Genomic DNA, 16,124 nt, shown 5'->3' with positions numbered 1-16,124 from the left:
GTATCTGCGTTTGTGGAAATATGATATGCTCATCTCTTCCCAGCTTTTCATTCAGCGACATCCGCTGGTAGCTTGAAATTTGCCATAGTGTGAATATTTATTTTATTTTTATTTTTATTTATTTATTTATTTTTAAAGATTTTATTTATTTATTTGACAGAGATAGAGACAGCCAGCGAGAGAGGGAACACAAGCAGGGGGAGTGGGAGAGGAAGAAGCAGGCTCCTAGAGGAGGAGCCTGATGTGGGGCTCGATCCCATAACGCCGGGATCACGCCCTGAGCCGAAGGCAGACGCTTAACCGCTGTGCCACCCAGGCGCCCCCATAGTGTGAATATTTAAACCACACAAATCAGCAGATGCTTGTTAGTTGTTTTGTTGGTCACCTGAACTTAAGAAGTGACAGAGATAAGTTAACAATGCAGAGTAAACTTAAAAGTGTGTCAACTCTGTAGCTGTTACGTTGTGAATAGCAATAGGAATTTGAGGATGTATTCTTCCAGTATTGAAAAATCATTATCCAATGCGGCAAAGAAGCCCTTCATGTCATTGACAAACTTGTGAAGTTTCAAAGTATCTCTTCATCGGTTCACTTTCCTCTTACAAGTTAACATAAAAGAAAATACCAACCAACATTCATATCAGAACTAAACTCATTGGTCAGTTGCAACCTAGAGAGGCTATACAGTATCCAAAAAAAAAAAGCATACTGTTAGAATCGATTTGCCGTGGGGGATTTGCAATAAAAAGCACTGTGCATTTTATTATTATTTATAAGTTATATGCTATACCTCCTTTACGTGGTGAAAGTTATAATACACATATACGTACATTGGACAGACTACATAATTTTGATGCAAATAAAAATGTGCAGCCCCTGTTCAAAAATCATTAAGAATTTCAAGACAGAGCAATATGACCTCTTACAGCCATGAAGCCAGCCCTGTACATACATACAGCCCCCTCCCTTATTGACTAGCTGGTTGTTAAACATTTACAACTCTACCACCCAGCACACACTTGCAAAGCTGGCCAAACCCAGTGTTCTATGCTGCCAAACTGGACAAGAGGAAGAAGCAGATATTTCAAAATCCTGGCTCTGTCACTGACCAATTCTATGACCCAATCCCTCTCTGTGTCCATTTACTCAAGTAAAAATTGGGAACAATACAATGTGTCTCATAGAAATGTTCAGGAATAAGTGATATCACTTATTGACTCCTCACATGTATCATAGAGTGTTGTAGGTACTTTATGTGTATTAGCATTTAACCCCACAGCACTGCCTACGGAGGTAAGCACATTATAATCCTTTCAGTTTTATGATAAAGAAATACGTACAAAGAGATTAAGTACCTGGTCACATAGCTAGTAAGTGTTGGAGCCAAGTTTCAGATTCATTAGACTCCAATTTGCTTTTTTTTTTTAAGATTTATTTATTTATTTATTTGACAGAGAGAGAGACAGCCAGCGAGAGAGAGAACACAAGCAGGGGGAGTGGGAGAGGAAGAGGCAGGCTTCCAGCGGAGGAGCCTGATGCGGGAATCAATCCCAGAACGCCAGGATCATGCCCTGAGCTGAAGGCAGACACCTAATGACTGAGCCACCCAGGCGCCCCTCCAAATTGCTTTTAACCAAAACTTTATTTTATTTATTTATTTTTTAAAGATTTTATTTATTTATTTGACAGAGAGAGAGAGACAGCCAGCGAGAGAGGGAACACAAGCAGGGGGAGTGGGAGAGGAAGAAGCAGGCTCATAGAGGAAGAGCCTGACGTGGGGCTCGATCCCAGAACTCCGGGATCACGCCCTGAGCCGAAGGCAGACGCTTAACCACTGTGCCACCCAGGTGCCCCTAACCAAAACTTTATAATCCCACTTTGTAAGTGCTCAGTAAATATTAGCTATTATTTAACATAAGAAAGTTTTTTGTAAACTGAAAAGAGACCTACAAATGCATTGATTACTATTGCTATCAAAACATCTTTTTTAAAAAAAGATTTTATTTATTTATTTGACAGAGAGAGAGACAGCGAGAGAGGGAGCACAAGCAGGGGGAGTGGGAGAGGGAGAAGCAGGCTTCCCGCCGAGCAGGGAGCCCGATGCACGGCTCGATCCCAGGACCCTGGGATCATGACCTGAGCCGAAGGCAGATGTTTAACGACTGAGGCACCCAGGCGCCCCTCAAAACATCTTTGATTGTTAATTAGAAAACAGGGCCTGAGGAGCTTGGGTGGCTCAGTCCATCAAGCATCTGCCTTCGGCTCAGGTCATGATCCCAGGGTCCTGGGATTGATTCCTGCATCTGGCTCCTTGCTAGGCGGAGGAGTCTGCTTCTCCCTCTCCCACTGCCTGCCACTCCCCCCTGCTTGTGTGCCCTCTCTCTCTCTCTCTGTGAAATAAATAAATAAATAAAATCTTAAAAAAGAAAAGAAAAGAAAAGAAAAGAAAAGAAAAGAAAGCAGGGCCTTATCACATCTTAGGGTGGCAAAAATATCACATATTGCCAGTAGGAAATGAAAATTAGTACCTCCCTTTATAGAGATCAAGTTGACGTTGTCCATCAACTACACATGCATTTACCCTGACCGTGTAATTTCATTTTTGGGTGTTTATTTGGTATAGCTGCCAGGGGAAAAAATTACATATGTACAAAGGCATTCACTGCTGCATCATTAGTAATAGCAAGAATTTGGAAACAACACAAGTGCCCAGCAACAGAGGACTGAAAAAATAAATTATGGTACATCCATGTGATGGGATTCTATGCAGCTATAACAACAACAAAAGAACAAGCTAGCTTTCTATATATTAAGAAAGATCTCCGAGATCTACTAAAACTTTTTTTAAAGATTTTATTTATTTATTCATTTTAGGGACAGTGTGTGTGAGTGGCGGGGGGAGTGTGAGTGGCAGGGGGAGGGTGAGGGGAAGAGTAGAGGGAGAGGGACAAGCGGACTCCATGCTGAGCACTAAGCCCCACGCGGGGCTTGATCCCAAGACCCTGAGACCATGACCCAGAGCTGAAACCAAGAGTTGGACACTCAACCAACTGAGCCACCCAGGGACCCCAAGCTCTACTAAAATTTTTTAAAGTCCAGAACAGTATAGATAGTAACAAAAGGGAAAAATAAGAATACGCATTTATACTTGCTTATATTTACATAAAGAAACTCTAGGGATACATAAGAACGAAGAAAATAGTGAAAGGGAAGGAGTGGAGCAAGACCTTTTTCATGATAAATATAATTTTTATTTATTTTGGGATTTGAACAGTGAATATATCATATATTTTAAATGTTTGATGATTAAATATAGAGATGTTGAACAGAAGTGGAAAATGTGAAATTCAGAGGGACAATTATTTCAGAGAAGAAACAATGCAATGAAAAGATTCTAAACCTAAAGTAGTAACCATAAATCAAATAAAAAAAGAACCTGCCAAAGCATTTTGTTAGCCACAGAATATCGCCAAACCTCTTTAATTTGGCAGTTTAGAACTTCTGGAAACTTACATCTCTTCAACAGACACTTCTTCAAGTAATCGATGGTAAGGTATAAAGAAAAAAGTATGACTTCTCCATATTCTATTATATCTTAGTTGTATATTTCCTCCCTCTGCAAATCTAGACACCTAAGAAATATATAAATGTTTTATAAGGGGGTATATTATACTTACATTGTTGTATAACTTGTATTTTTTTTAATAAATCGTGAACCTTTTTCCTTCTTAGCAAATATTAATCTACACTACCAGTATTAATGGCTCCATACATTTTCCTTAATATGAATGTATCATATTTTATTTAATCAGACCCCCCACTGGAAGACATTGAGGAATTTTTGTTGATTATAACCATGGCCAAAAAAAATTGAGATGTAGTCAGATTCCATTTTTGCTATTGATTGTTCCAAAGGCTGTTTTTATTTTACGTACGTACGTATATATGTATGTGAGCTTTACAAGCTCTACGCCCAACCGGGGGCTTGAACTCACCACCAGAGATCAAGAGTCCCATGCTCCACCAACTGAGCCAGCCAGGCGTCCCTGGAAGGATGATTTAAAATGTTTGGAAATTATTGATTTAGGAGTAGGTCATTTAGTTAAAACTTGGCTATGGTCTCCCGCGAAGGATCTTGTGAACTAGATAATTTTGGAAAACTGGGAAATTCTAAGTAAAAACGCTTTAAAATGCAAATTGCATTTAACAAAAGAGAAATCACGGGTGCGTAACGCTAGTCCGAAAGTTCTAAGTCTGTGCTCTAGTAATCACAGGGCACCGACGTCCCTTCCACTCCGGTTAAAGCGAGCAGGACGCACACCCTCCGAGTCCCATCCCGTGGTACCCAGACGGCTGGCTCCACACTGCCACTGTGTAGATGCAGAGGGGAATAATAGCAGCGATGCACCGGATGTGCGCGTGGAAGTGACTGACATCAACTCAGGACCCATTGGTTCTCCCGAATTGACGTAAGCCTCCTTTCGCCTGCCACTGGCCGCGTGGTTTGTCTATTTGAACAATCCCCGCCCCCTAGAGAAGCCGGGTCCCCCAAGCCTAACTTCTCCTTCATTTCTATTGGTCTGTGTTCCAGTCCATCTTCTTCTTACGCCTGTCTATTGGTCCTCAGAGCTGGGAACCCGCCCTCTCACCCGCCCGGCTTAGAGGACAGCGGGGAAGGCGGGTGGTGGGGCCGGGGGCCTGAAGCAGCGGTACCCGCGCTGGTGGCGGCAGCTGAGGCCTTGGCCGAAGCCGCGCGGTGAGTCTGGGGCCTGGCACCGACCCCTCCAAGGCGGAGGAATGTCCAGGCCCAGGGTCAGCCTGGTCCGTGGGGGGGGGGGGGGCGGGAAGTCAGCCGTCTGGGACGTGGGGTCCCCTCCATACCGGCCCAGGGGCTTGGGCGCCGTCTGAACCCTTGACCCCCACCCGGCAAGGCAGCACCCACCTCCTCCCGGATCCCCAGGAGACCCCCGGACCCTTCAGCTTGCCGTGCGTCCCTGGCGCCGCGAAGGGCGGCCCATCAGCCCCGGTACTGCCGGGGCGTCTTTGGGTCTCCATGTCCCGCAATCGCCCCTTCTTCCGAGCCACCAACAGATTGACCTCAGAGAGGAGCACCGTCAGTGTGTACCCCTCAGTCTGCACCCTGGGGACCTCTCAAGGACCCAGTCCCCAGAACTGAGCTGGGTTCCATCCTTGGGTTTCATCCTCTCTGCCCTCCCCGCCCCCATCCCCAGTTTCAGCCACCCCAACTTTAACTTTGCAAGCCCTAACCAAGACTCTTAGGATATTTGGCTTCCAATATCTTCATTGAATTGTGCCTGCAGCAGATGGGCCTGTGGGCCTCAGACCCAGCGAAAATACTCTCGTTCTTCCCTGAGAAAGAGAATTCCTTGCCAGCCTCCCTCCCCCTCATCACAGACCCGTAGGCCAACACCCCATAGTTAGTTTTCTGGTCAGGTATCCTTGAATTTCCTCTCCCAGTGGGATGGTATTTCCTTCTGCAGTCTCTTCTTGGCTTTGGAGCATTTAATAGCTTTACAAAACCAATTATTCCCTGTGTTGTTGTTGTTGTTGTTTTTTTTTTCTCTGCATCTCACAAATACTTTCAAAAAAGAATTTTGAAAATTTGAATTTCTAATATAATCTGGACATCCGTAGGATAGGTATGTATGTTACTCCCATAGCCGTCTGGGCTGAGCCCTGTTATGGCCACTTTCCCCCTAGATTGTAAGCTCATTGAGGAAAAGGATTGTACTTAGTTGAGGAATGAATGTGTGATCTCAGGAACTAGTCAGTCTCTTAGCTCACATTCCAAGTACTAGTATTTTATAGATCCTCACTGTCCAATACAATAATCACCAGCCACAGGTGGCTTAGAGCACTTGAAACGTGACTAGTCCACATTGAGATTGCCATGTGCACAGCACATTTTAGAGACTTAGTACAAAAAGAGAATGGAAAATATATCAATACTTTTTATGTTAATGACATGTTGAAATGATATTTTGGGTGTATTGGGTTTTAAAAAATGTATTAATTTCTCTTGTTTCCTTCTACCTTTTTTGATATGGCTACCAGGAAATATAAAATTATACTTACGGCTTGTATTGTCTTCCTACTGGCCAGAGCTGCTATAGAATAATAGTCAATGTCCCTCTGTAAATTGAATGCCTTGAAGAAAGGGACAGTCTTAGGCTTGTTTTATTCTCTTTCTACCTCCCCATCTCTAGTGCCTGGCACTGGGCCACATATGTAGTAGTCATGATGATAATAATAGCTAACAATTACTTAAGCACTCACTGTGTGCCTGGCACTGTTCTAAGCACTTTTTTAACATTTATTAACTCATTTAACCCTCACATCAATGCTATGAGTTAGGTAATGTTATCCTGCTGCAGGTGAAGAAACTGGGACATTTTAAGTATCTTCCTCAAAGTATGTAATTTTGATATGATTTTTTTTTTTAGGTTTTATTTATTTATTTGAGAGAGGGGGAGAGAGCGCACCAGCAGGGGGAGGGGCAGGCAGAGGGAGAGGGAGAAGCAGGCTCCCCACTGAGCAGGGAGCCCGATGCGGGGCTCCATCCCAGGACCCCGGGATCATGACCTGAGCTGAAGGCAGATGCTTCACCGACTGAGCCACCTAGGTGCCCTATAATTTTGGACTGGATTCGAGCTCAGTCTGGCTCCACAGCCCACAGTTTGACCCTGTCTGCTACGCTGCCTGTTTTAAACGCCAGTCACTGCGGACTGAATCAAGGCTTTCTATACGTTCCTCAGTGAGGTCTCCGAGCCTTTTTAGGATCCCCTTCCTGACACGGGCAGTGTAGAGACCTGTGCTGAGGAACTGCGGCCGTAAAGAAATTCATCACCATGGTTTGTTATCCAGAACATTAAAGGACGTTTCTCTCCAAAGAACCTCAGGTCAAGATGCTGGGAACTGGACCCGCTGCCGCCACCGCAGCTACCACCACGTCCAGCAACGTGAGCGTCCTGCAGCAGTTCGCCAGTGGCCTGAAGAGCCGGAATGAGGAGACCAGGGCCAAAGCTGCCAAGGAGCTCCAGCACTATGTCACCATGGAGCTTCGAGAGGTTGGAGCTTCTGTGATTTGTTGGGGAGTGTTTGGCCCACATGTACCAGCACCGGTTTAGATTCCTTTTGACAGCTCAGTAAGGGTTTGGAACACAAAGGCCCCCAATATCCCCCTGTCCGTAGCCCTTGCAGGTTCCTTTGCACCAGCTGCACGGTTCTTTGGCATGTCTTGTGTTGCGATGGCATTCAGGAGTCCATGTAGAGTCAGCCGTTTCTTTTCTTTTTTCCTTTGTTTTTCTTTTTCTTTTTCCCACGGTATTCCAGACCTTCAGTTCTTTCTATCTGATCACAGTGGTTGGGATAGGTTTAAAGAGTTGGTAGCCTGGGGCTTTCTAGATAGAGAGCCCATGTGACGTCAGGACAGTGTCTCGTTCATCCTTTAACCCTGGATGTGTCTGGCTCAACGAGTGTTTGTTCCATAAACAGATGAACTGCAAGTTCAGTTACTAAACAGTTTACAACTGTAAAAGTGGGCAGCAGCTCTGTCCTCTTTGGGTTGAGTTGTATCCACTGGCCACCTCTCAGTCCTACCCTCTGGAAGCCACCCCCTCCCCCACCCCTGCCCCAGCATCAGGGAGTCATTGGAAGCTGTTCTGAGTACATCTTCCTTTGCAGATGAGTCAAGAGGAGTCTACTCGATTCTATGATCAGCTGAACCATCACATTTTTGAACTGGTTTCCAGCTCAGATGCCAATGAGAGGAAAGGTGGCATCTTGGCCATAGGTAAGGACAGCGTCTCTGGTGACAGCAATAACTGGGAATAAAGGGTGGTTCACCTTTGTGTCCACTGCACCTGTGTCTGCTGCATACTGATGCTTCGTTCTTATCTATTTAAGGAATTTATGGCTTTCAGTGTACTTATTCAGGTATTAATTCAAGCAACAGTCCTGGGATGTGGGCAAAACTGGTATTTTCAGATACAGAGTCTGAGAACTGTGACGCAGCTTTTCTAGGGACAGAGAGTGGCCGTGCTGAGACGAGAAGCCAGCCTTCCTTCTGCCACCCCAGGTTGCTTGTTGCAGGCTCTGATGTCTCTGTGGAGCAGTTTGGCATAGCGGGGCTCACGAATGGAAAGGGAAAGGTGGGGAACAGTGATAAAAAGCATGTAATTCTCAAATCCCAGGGACTGGTCTGGTGAATTCCTATTCATTCTCAGTTCGTTTTCTTTTTCTTCTTGGGAAAACAAATTATCTGTACTAAAATGAGGTTATTTTGCTTTAAGTAAGTAGTTCTGGCACAAATATCAAATCTGTTGCTTTAAAATGAAAGTTATCTGCATCCTTCCCGTCTGGAAGTTGCATTCTGTGCTCAAAGTAGAAGGAAGAGGTCACTTGCCAGCCTTCCTTTCAGGGCAGCACGCTGTCCTGGAAGGATGCGCCCACCCTCACCTTTTGCCTTCCTCTCTTTCCCAGCCAGCCTCATAGGAGTGGAAGGCGGGAATGCCACTCGGATTGGCAGATTCGCTAACTATCTTCGGAACCTCCTCCCCTCGAATGACCCAGTTGTCATGGAGATGGCATCCAAGGCCATTGGCCGCCTCGCCATGGCAGGGGACACTTTTACGGCTGAGTATGTGGAGTTTGAGGTGAAGCGAGCCTTGGAGTGGCTGGGCGCCGACCGCAACGAGGGCCGGAGACACGCCGCTGTGAGTGCCTGCGGGGAGGGGTTCTCCACACAGTGCGCTCAGGTCCCTGAAAGGCAGACAATGAGGGGATGCTCCAGGCTAAGGCACTGTGCTTCCCAGGGGCCTTGGGTCTGTCCTGAATCCCTTTCTCTGCCCTGCGCTCTGTACCTGAAGAGGAAACTTAAAGGTTCTCTTTTGTTGCTTGAGAGGCAGCCCTAAGTGCAGCGCTTACCTTGACCTCTAATTTTCTAGAATCAAAGTTGCCTCCTAAGCAGAAGGCACCCCTCACCCATAGGCAGGGGGAGCAGCCACAGGGCAAAAGGCTTCCAAAGCCCCAGACAACTGTCTGTCTGCATGACCCCGTCAGTGCCTTTGTCAAGGTCTCCCTGCTGTATCGTGGGAGTACGGAAGGACTAGGAGTAGGAGAGGAGCAGGGGCCTGCCTCCTTTCAGGCCTTTCTTATTTATTTTATTTATTTGTTTGTTTAAATTTATTTATTTATTTTAGAGAGAGAACATCTGTCAGTGCAGGGGAGGGGCGGAGGGAGAGGAAGAGAAAGTCTCAAGCAGACTCCCCACTGAATGTGAGCCTGAGGCGGGGCTCAATCTCATGACCCTGAGATCACAACCCGAGCTGAAACCAAGAGTCCTGCCTAACCGACTGCACCGCTCAGGAGCCCCTCTTGTTTATTTTTTAGGCATTTATTGATTGGTTGGCACCTAGCCCAAACTTCCTTTTGCCCCATTGGCTGTTCTGCGTTTTGGGGAATAGGAGCCTCTTTTCCTCCTCTTGTGGTGTATCCCCACTGCCTTTTTTTTTTTTTTTTTTTTTAAAGTGGGCTCCATGCTCATTGTGGAGCTCATCTCAGGGCTTGAACCCATGACCACGAGATCAAGACCTGAACTGAGATCAAGAGTCGGACACTTAACCGACTGAGCCACCCAGGTACCCCAACATCCCCACTGCTTTTTGAAGCTTGTCCTTAAAAAAGGCTGGTTTGGAGGACCAGACTTTCAGGCTGTGAGATGAGGGAGATTCTGTGCTTAAGAGAGAGGATCTGGAGGAGGGCACCTGGGTGGCTTAGTCAGTTAAGTGTCTGCCTTCAGCTCAGGTCATGATCCCAGGGTCCTGGGATTGAGCCCCGCATTGGGCTCCCTGCTTAGCGGGGAGCCTGCTTCTCGCTCTCCCTCTTCAGCTCCCCCTGCTTGTGCTCTCTCTCACTCACTCTCAAATAAATAAATAAAATCTTTAAAAAAAAAGAGAGAGAGAGAGAGAGGATCTGGGAATGAGTATGCTAGGGATCAAAGAGCCATTTGCATCCTTTCCTGTCGGCTTCCTCTTTAGGAGCCAGCCCCGCGAGGGGGGATCCTGGTACTGGGTGAGGGACAGACACATGGAGCCTACTTCAAGTCGGTTTTGTCCTTCCTGACTCTGAAACTCGGAGTAACCTCTGACCTTCAGTTTCTTCCACTGTCAGACAAACATAATAGCAAGATTAAATATCGAACAGGATTATTAGTTCATTCAGTAAATGTTTATCGAATTCTTCTGTGTTCCAGGGATGGTGTTTCGCTGTCGGGGGCAGTATACTAAGTATAAAACACGTCTGCCTTCCAGAGCTTATGTTCTAACATGAGAGCATCCCATGTTTGTGAACACCCTAGGATAATGAACACTGAGATGTTTGATCAATTTTACTTTTACTCCTAGGTCCCCAGAGATTCGTAGCTAGGAGGGTGGACAAGTTTGCTCTCTTCCTGATGTATATATACGCTGCAGGATGACAAGAGGCCATATCGTGCCAGAACCAAAGTCTCTGATTCAGATGAGAGTCCTCTGTGTGCTCTTCTTTCCCAGGTTCTGGTTCTCCGTGAGCTGGCCATCAGCGTCCCCACCTTCTTCTTCCAGCAAGTGCAGCCCTTCTTTGACAACATTTTTGTGGCCGTGTGGGACCCCAAACAGGCCATCCGTGAGGGAGCCGTGGCCGCCCTTCGTGCCTGCCTGATTCTCACCACTCAGCGTGAGCCGAAGGAGATGCAGAAGCCTCAGTGGTACCGGGTGAGCGTGTCACCGTTCCGTCCCCTGCAGAGCACGAGTACATACAGCACTGCCCGGCCGAGAGGGCTGCGGCAGGGCCTTGCCACACAGCAAGTGGCACGTTTGCATGGGTCTCCAGTGGCTTCTTAAGCTCAATACGAATCAATAGTTACTTCTTTGTATTTCACTAAAGCCAAGATCTCTTGGTAGCCACACCATTATTTTACGTACCACTAAGGATGAAAACATGATACAGTTAAGCTGTGACTCACTGTCTTCTTATTGATAATCGTAAGAGCTCTCTTCTCAGAGATATTAGAAAAATGGGTATCTGAGAAGCAGCAACGTGCAGTGATACTAATTTCGAAAGGGCTGGTTCTTTTTTTTTTTTTTTTTTAAAGATTTTATTTATTTATTCGACAGAGAGAGAGACAGCCAGCGAGAGAGGGAACACAAGCAGGGGGAGTGGGAGAGGAAGAAGCAGGCTCACAGCAGAAGAGCCTGATGTGGGGCTCGATCCCATAACGCCGGGATCACGCCCTGAGCCGAAGGCAGACGCTTAACCGCTGTGCCACCCAGGCGCCCCTGAAAGGGCTGGTTCTTTCTCCTTTGGTGTCATAAGCCCTGTGCCACTTGCTGCTGCCAAGAAAACTTAACCAAGGAGCTTGTACTACAAAGAGAGCCCTGAACGTGGCATTGGAAACCCGGGTTCTAGGCTTGACTTTGCCATGTTGTGAACTTGAACTTGGACAGTCATTTAATTTCCATGAGCCTGTGTTTTTCATCTGTTAAATAGGGATGGTCATGGTCCCTGCCTCATGGTATTGTGCGGGTTGAAGCTAAGTTAAAGAAGAGAGCTTGGTAACGTTGTATCATTGATGTTGCTGGCACAAGCCACTGAGCAGGCCTGGTCACACCACAGAGCCCCCCTGTGTAGAGGGGGTGGGCCTGTGTTCTTTCTACCTTTGGACCTTGGGTAATTAACACATTCTATATCTCTAATAGCATACGTTTGAAGAAGCAGAGAAAGGGTTTGATGAGACGTTGGCCAAGGAGAAAGGCATGAATCGGGATGATCGCATCCATGGAGCCTTGCTGATCCTCAACGAGTTGGTCCGAATCAGCAGCATGGAGGGAGAGGTGAGCAGCTACGTCAGAAGGGAGTCTGGCTTCCCGCGTGCCATTCTGTGAACAGGGCAAGTGAGATCCTTGTCCTTACAGAGGATATGATGTCAGGGACACAGGCAATAAGCAAGTAAGCAAGGTCATTTCAGAAAAGCACTAAGTCCTACGATGTAATGGGATGGAGGGTAGCAGGGGGAGAGGGTGACTTCCTCTCTGGGGTGGTGCCATTTGAGCTGAGAGCCGCATGATGTGGGGGCGAGCCTTGCAGAGGGAGGGAGTTTGTGTTCCAGGTGGAGGCTTTGAGGTGGAAGGGAGTTTGACAAGTTCAGGGAACAGAAAGAAGGGCGATGTGGCTGGGGCATGAGAGCAAGGGGGGACGCAAATTTGGAGGCCTCGCGGTTCGTGGTAAACACTGGCTTTTATTCTCATTGCAAACATCAGAGGTGTGTACACAGGGGAGTGGTGTGAGGGCCCCATTTTTAGTAATCATTGGCGACTTGTGGGGCAAAGCTTGTGCAGTGGCAGGAATGAAAGCAAGAGACTCGTTAGGGGATATGGTTAAAAGTGCCAGCATTTTTGTTAGGGAAATGGCCTGGGAGAGAAAACAGGGAGGGAGCAGGGAGAGGCTGGCCCTGAATGAACAAGACAGCGAAGGAAAGTGGGCTGGAAGCATGTGAGGCTACCATGCAGAGCTGCCGTGGGGGCCTCAGGCCACAGTTGGCTCTCAGGGGAGGCCGGCCCCAGCATTCCTCCCACGTGCTGTCATTGGCTAGAGGCAACCCATGGCAAGTGTGGCCGTGGCACAAACATGGTGACATTTTCAGAGTTGCAGCAGGGGCCCTTGGTCAACGGTACTCCTTGTAGTTGGGGGTCCCATTCTCCTGGTTGCCAGGGGGTCTATGGAAGTAGTCTGGGCGGGTGATGGTGGTGGCCTCCACTGGTGTTGGCAGTGCAGACACGGCGGAGTAGATTCAGTGTTAGTCTGCTGGATGCAGGATATATTTGGGAGTAGAGTTCTGGCCTTGAGTCTTCCTACGGGAAGCAAGTTGGTGTGCAGTTTTGCCCCAGGGCTTCTTGCTGTAACGGAGCCGGTGGTCATTTGGTAACGGCAGTGCTGTAGGCGCGGGGCAGCGCCTGCTGCTCTGTGTGTGGAACCCAGGAGTCTAGCTTGGAATCCTTGCCTTCTCTCTCCTCTGTGACTTGGGTACATTATTTTACTTCGTTTAGCCTCATTTTTGTTGCTTTTGATGGAGCTCTCATCCACCTCCTTGGGCTCCTGTGAGGTTTCTAAGTACAATTGACCCTTGAACAACACACAGGTTTGAACTGCATGGGTCCACGTATATGTGGATTTTTTTCAGTAAATATGTTGGGACATTTTTTAGAGGTTTGTGACAATTTGAAACAAACTCAGCAGATGACTGCATAGCCTAGAAATAGTAAAAAAATTAAGAAGTTAGGTATGTCACAAATGCATAAAATATATGTAGATACTAGTCTATTTCATTATTTACTACCACAAAATATACATAAACCTGTTGCAAAAATTAAAAATTTACCTAAACACGCACACCAGCATTAACAGACTATAATTGGCGCCGTTCACAGTCGAGAGAAATGTGAACAAATGTGAAGGTACGATATTAAACCCTAACTGCGTAAGATTTGTGGAACACACTGTCTTCTGAGTAATTTCGTGGCCACCTCCCGTTGCTGTTGCCATGAGCTCAAGTGTTGCGAGCATCTGGTTGAAACACTGCGAGGCTCGTCTTCTGCGTGCACTCTTCGCCCCTCCAGTAAATTGCGCGTCTCAGTTAAAAGTGCTCTGTCGAACTTCTCATGTATTTTTCATCGTGTTTAGTGCAGTACTGTAAACCTTGAATAGTACTGTGGAACCCGTACGAAGTGCCACTAGTGAGGTTCTCCCAAGAAGCAAAGTCATGATGTCACAAGAAAAAGTTGAGTCTCTTGATATGCACCACAGATTGAGGTCTGCGGCTGTGGCTGCCCACCATTGCAAGATAAACGAACCCAGCATCAGGACCATTGCAAAAAAAGAAAAGGAAATCTGTGAAGCTATTGCTGCAGCCATGCCAACGGGCACAGAAATCTTGCACTTTTTGAGAAATCTCTTTTTCTCTCATGTTGAACATGCAGCTTTTGTGTGGGTACAGGATTGCTGTAAGAAAGGCATACTTAAAGACTAATACGATTCGACAAAAAGCAAAATCATTATCTGACAACTTAGAGCAAAAGGAAGGTGAAGGACCGAAAGCTGGAGAATTGAATACCAGCAAAAGATGGTTTGATAAGTTCGGAAAGAGGTTTGACTTAACAAAACGTCAAGATAACAGGAGAAGCAGCTTCTGCTGACCAAGAAGCAGCAGATGAGTTCCCAGACGCCATAAAGAAGATCACTGAAGAGAAAGGATATCTGCCTGAATAGGCTTTTAATGCAGACGAAAGTGCCTTACTCTGGAAAAGAAAATGCCACAAAGGACATTTATTAGGAGGAGAAGCAATCACCAGGATTTGAGGTAGGAAGGAGCAGGCTAATTCTCTCATTGTGTAACACAGTCGAGTTTAGGATCAGGACGGCCCTTATCTGTAAGTTGCTAACCCCGGAGCTTTGAAGGGAAGAAAACACCACAAGAACACTCTTTCTGGGTTGGTTCCCTTAATGCTTTGTCTCTGAAGTCAAGAAGGACCTTGCCGGTAAGGGACCGCCTTTTAAAATTCTTTCAATATTGGACAATGCCCCTGGTCACCCAGAACCCCGTGAGTTCAACACCAGAGTCATCAAAGTGGTCTTTCTGCCCCCAAATACACATCTCTAATTCAGCCTCTAGATCTGGGTCATGACCCTTAAGGCTCATTACACATGGTACGTTGTGAAAAGGATTGTCAGCACTGTGGAAGAACACCCCGATGGGAAGTCCGGAAGGATTACACCATCGAGAATGCCATTGTTGTAGAAAAAGCCACAAATGCCATCAGGCCTGAAACAATAATTCCTGCTGGAGAAAACCGTGGCCAGATGTGCACATGACTTCGCAGGACCTGTGACAGAGGACACCATGAAAGAGATTGAAAGAAAGTGGATATGGCAAAAAAGGTGGGGGCTGAAGGGTGATACGGACCTTAGAGAATTTCAAGAGCAAATGGACACCACACCAGAGGAACGAATAGAAGATGACTTGAGGGAGGTGAGTGTTTCCGAACTGGTGCCAGACGATGAGGAAGAAGACCTAGAAGAAACAGCGCCAGGCACCAGGAGGGGTCTGATTAGTCAAGACTGCTCTTGGCTTCTTTTACGACATGGATTCTTCCATGATGCAGGCACTGAAACGAAGCAGACCGTGGAAGAGGGATTGGTACTGCAGAAAGACATTTCTAGAGAAATGAAAAAGCAAAAAAGTCAAACAGAAATTATGATGTATTTCTATAAAGTTGCATGGAGTGTGCCGCGTCTCCTGCCTCCCCTCCCACCTCTCCCACCGTTGCCACCCCTGCAGCAGCAAGCTGGCCCCTCCTCTGCCTCCGTCTCCTCGCTGTGAGACCCGCGAGGATGCAGACCATTCCAATGAGCCGCTTCCCGCTAGCGACTAGGAAAGGATCATCGTGCCATACAGTTAATAAACTTACCTAGTGTGTGTTTGAGTCTTCGTGGGAAAATCTGTTGACTGTACAGCAAGACCGTATGAGATGTTCTTGTGTCATCATCATTGCCTGAGACTCGATCATGTGGAACCTCACGTGCAAAGCTCGTGTGGAAGTGGACACTGCCCATGTGTGGGCGGAAGGTGAGCCATGTTTACTGTAAAGTTAAAGTTAATAATGTGTTGGTTTTCTTACTGTTTTGTAACTTCGATTTCAAAGAATTTCATGGCCGTACAGTATGCCTCTCTCGTAATTGGAGAAACTGCGTATCAGCTTATCATTGCAGGTAAGTGGGTTTTTACAAAACTGTAAAATACTGTATTTTCCAATACTGTAGTATGGATATGACTATAATACTGTACGCCGTAAAAATTTGATAATGCCTCATTCATTAGAGTATAGACTGCCGTGAAGCAGTCGTCTTGATTACACTAAGCTGCCGTAAAACAATCTTACTGCTGCCTCGTTATCGGTACCTGAGTCGTTGTACCTGTAAATAAATACGAATTTCTTTTTCACATTATCTTTTCATTTTTGCTGTCTGGTGTTAGGAATGCATATTAACATCTACATTGTTTTTCTCCAAAT

General features: G+C 46.4%; 1 protein-coding gene across 1 annotated transcript in view; it reads left to right on the top strand.

The window, feature by feature from the left end:
- The first annotated feature begins 4,643 nt into the window (after window positions 1-4,643).
- MTOR (mechanistic target of rapamycin kinase) overlaps window positions 4,644-16,124 on the top strand; it is a 123,129-nt gene continuing 111,648 nt past the window's right edge. Inside the window, exons 1-6 of the mRNA XM_026519856.4 lie at window positions 4,644-4,756; window positions 6,913-7,088; window positions 7,705-7,813; window positions 8,503-8,735; window positions 10,572-10,772; window positions 11,757-11,891. Of these exons, the coding sequence (XP_026375641.1) occupies window positions 6,927-7,088; window positions 7,705-7,813; window positions 8,503-8,735; window positions 10,572-10,772; window positions 11,757-11,891 (840 nt within the window). The 5' untranslated portion in view covers window positions 4,644-4,756; window positions 6,913-6,926. The remainder of the gene's footprint in view (window positions 4,757-6,912; window positions 7,089-7,704; window positions 7,814-8,502; window positions 8,736-10,571; window positions 10,773-11,756; window positions 11,892-16,124) is intronic.

Source organism: Ursus arctos, unplaced genomic scaffold (genome assembly GCF_023065955.2).
Source record: "Ursus arctos isolate Adak ecotype North America unplaced genomic scaffold, UrsArc2.0 scaffold_32, whole genome shotgun sequence".
Classification (NCBI taxonomy): domain Eukaryota; kingdom Metazoa; phylum Chordata; class Mammalia; order Carnivora; family Ursidae; genus Ursus; species Ursus arctos.
Note: the sequence above shows the minus strand (reverse complement) of the source record. Positions and strands in the feature narration are given on the sequence as shown.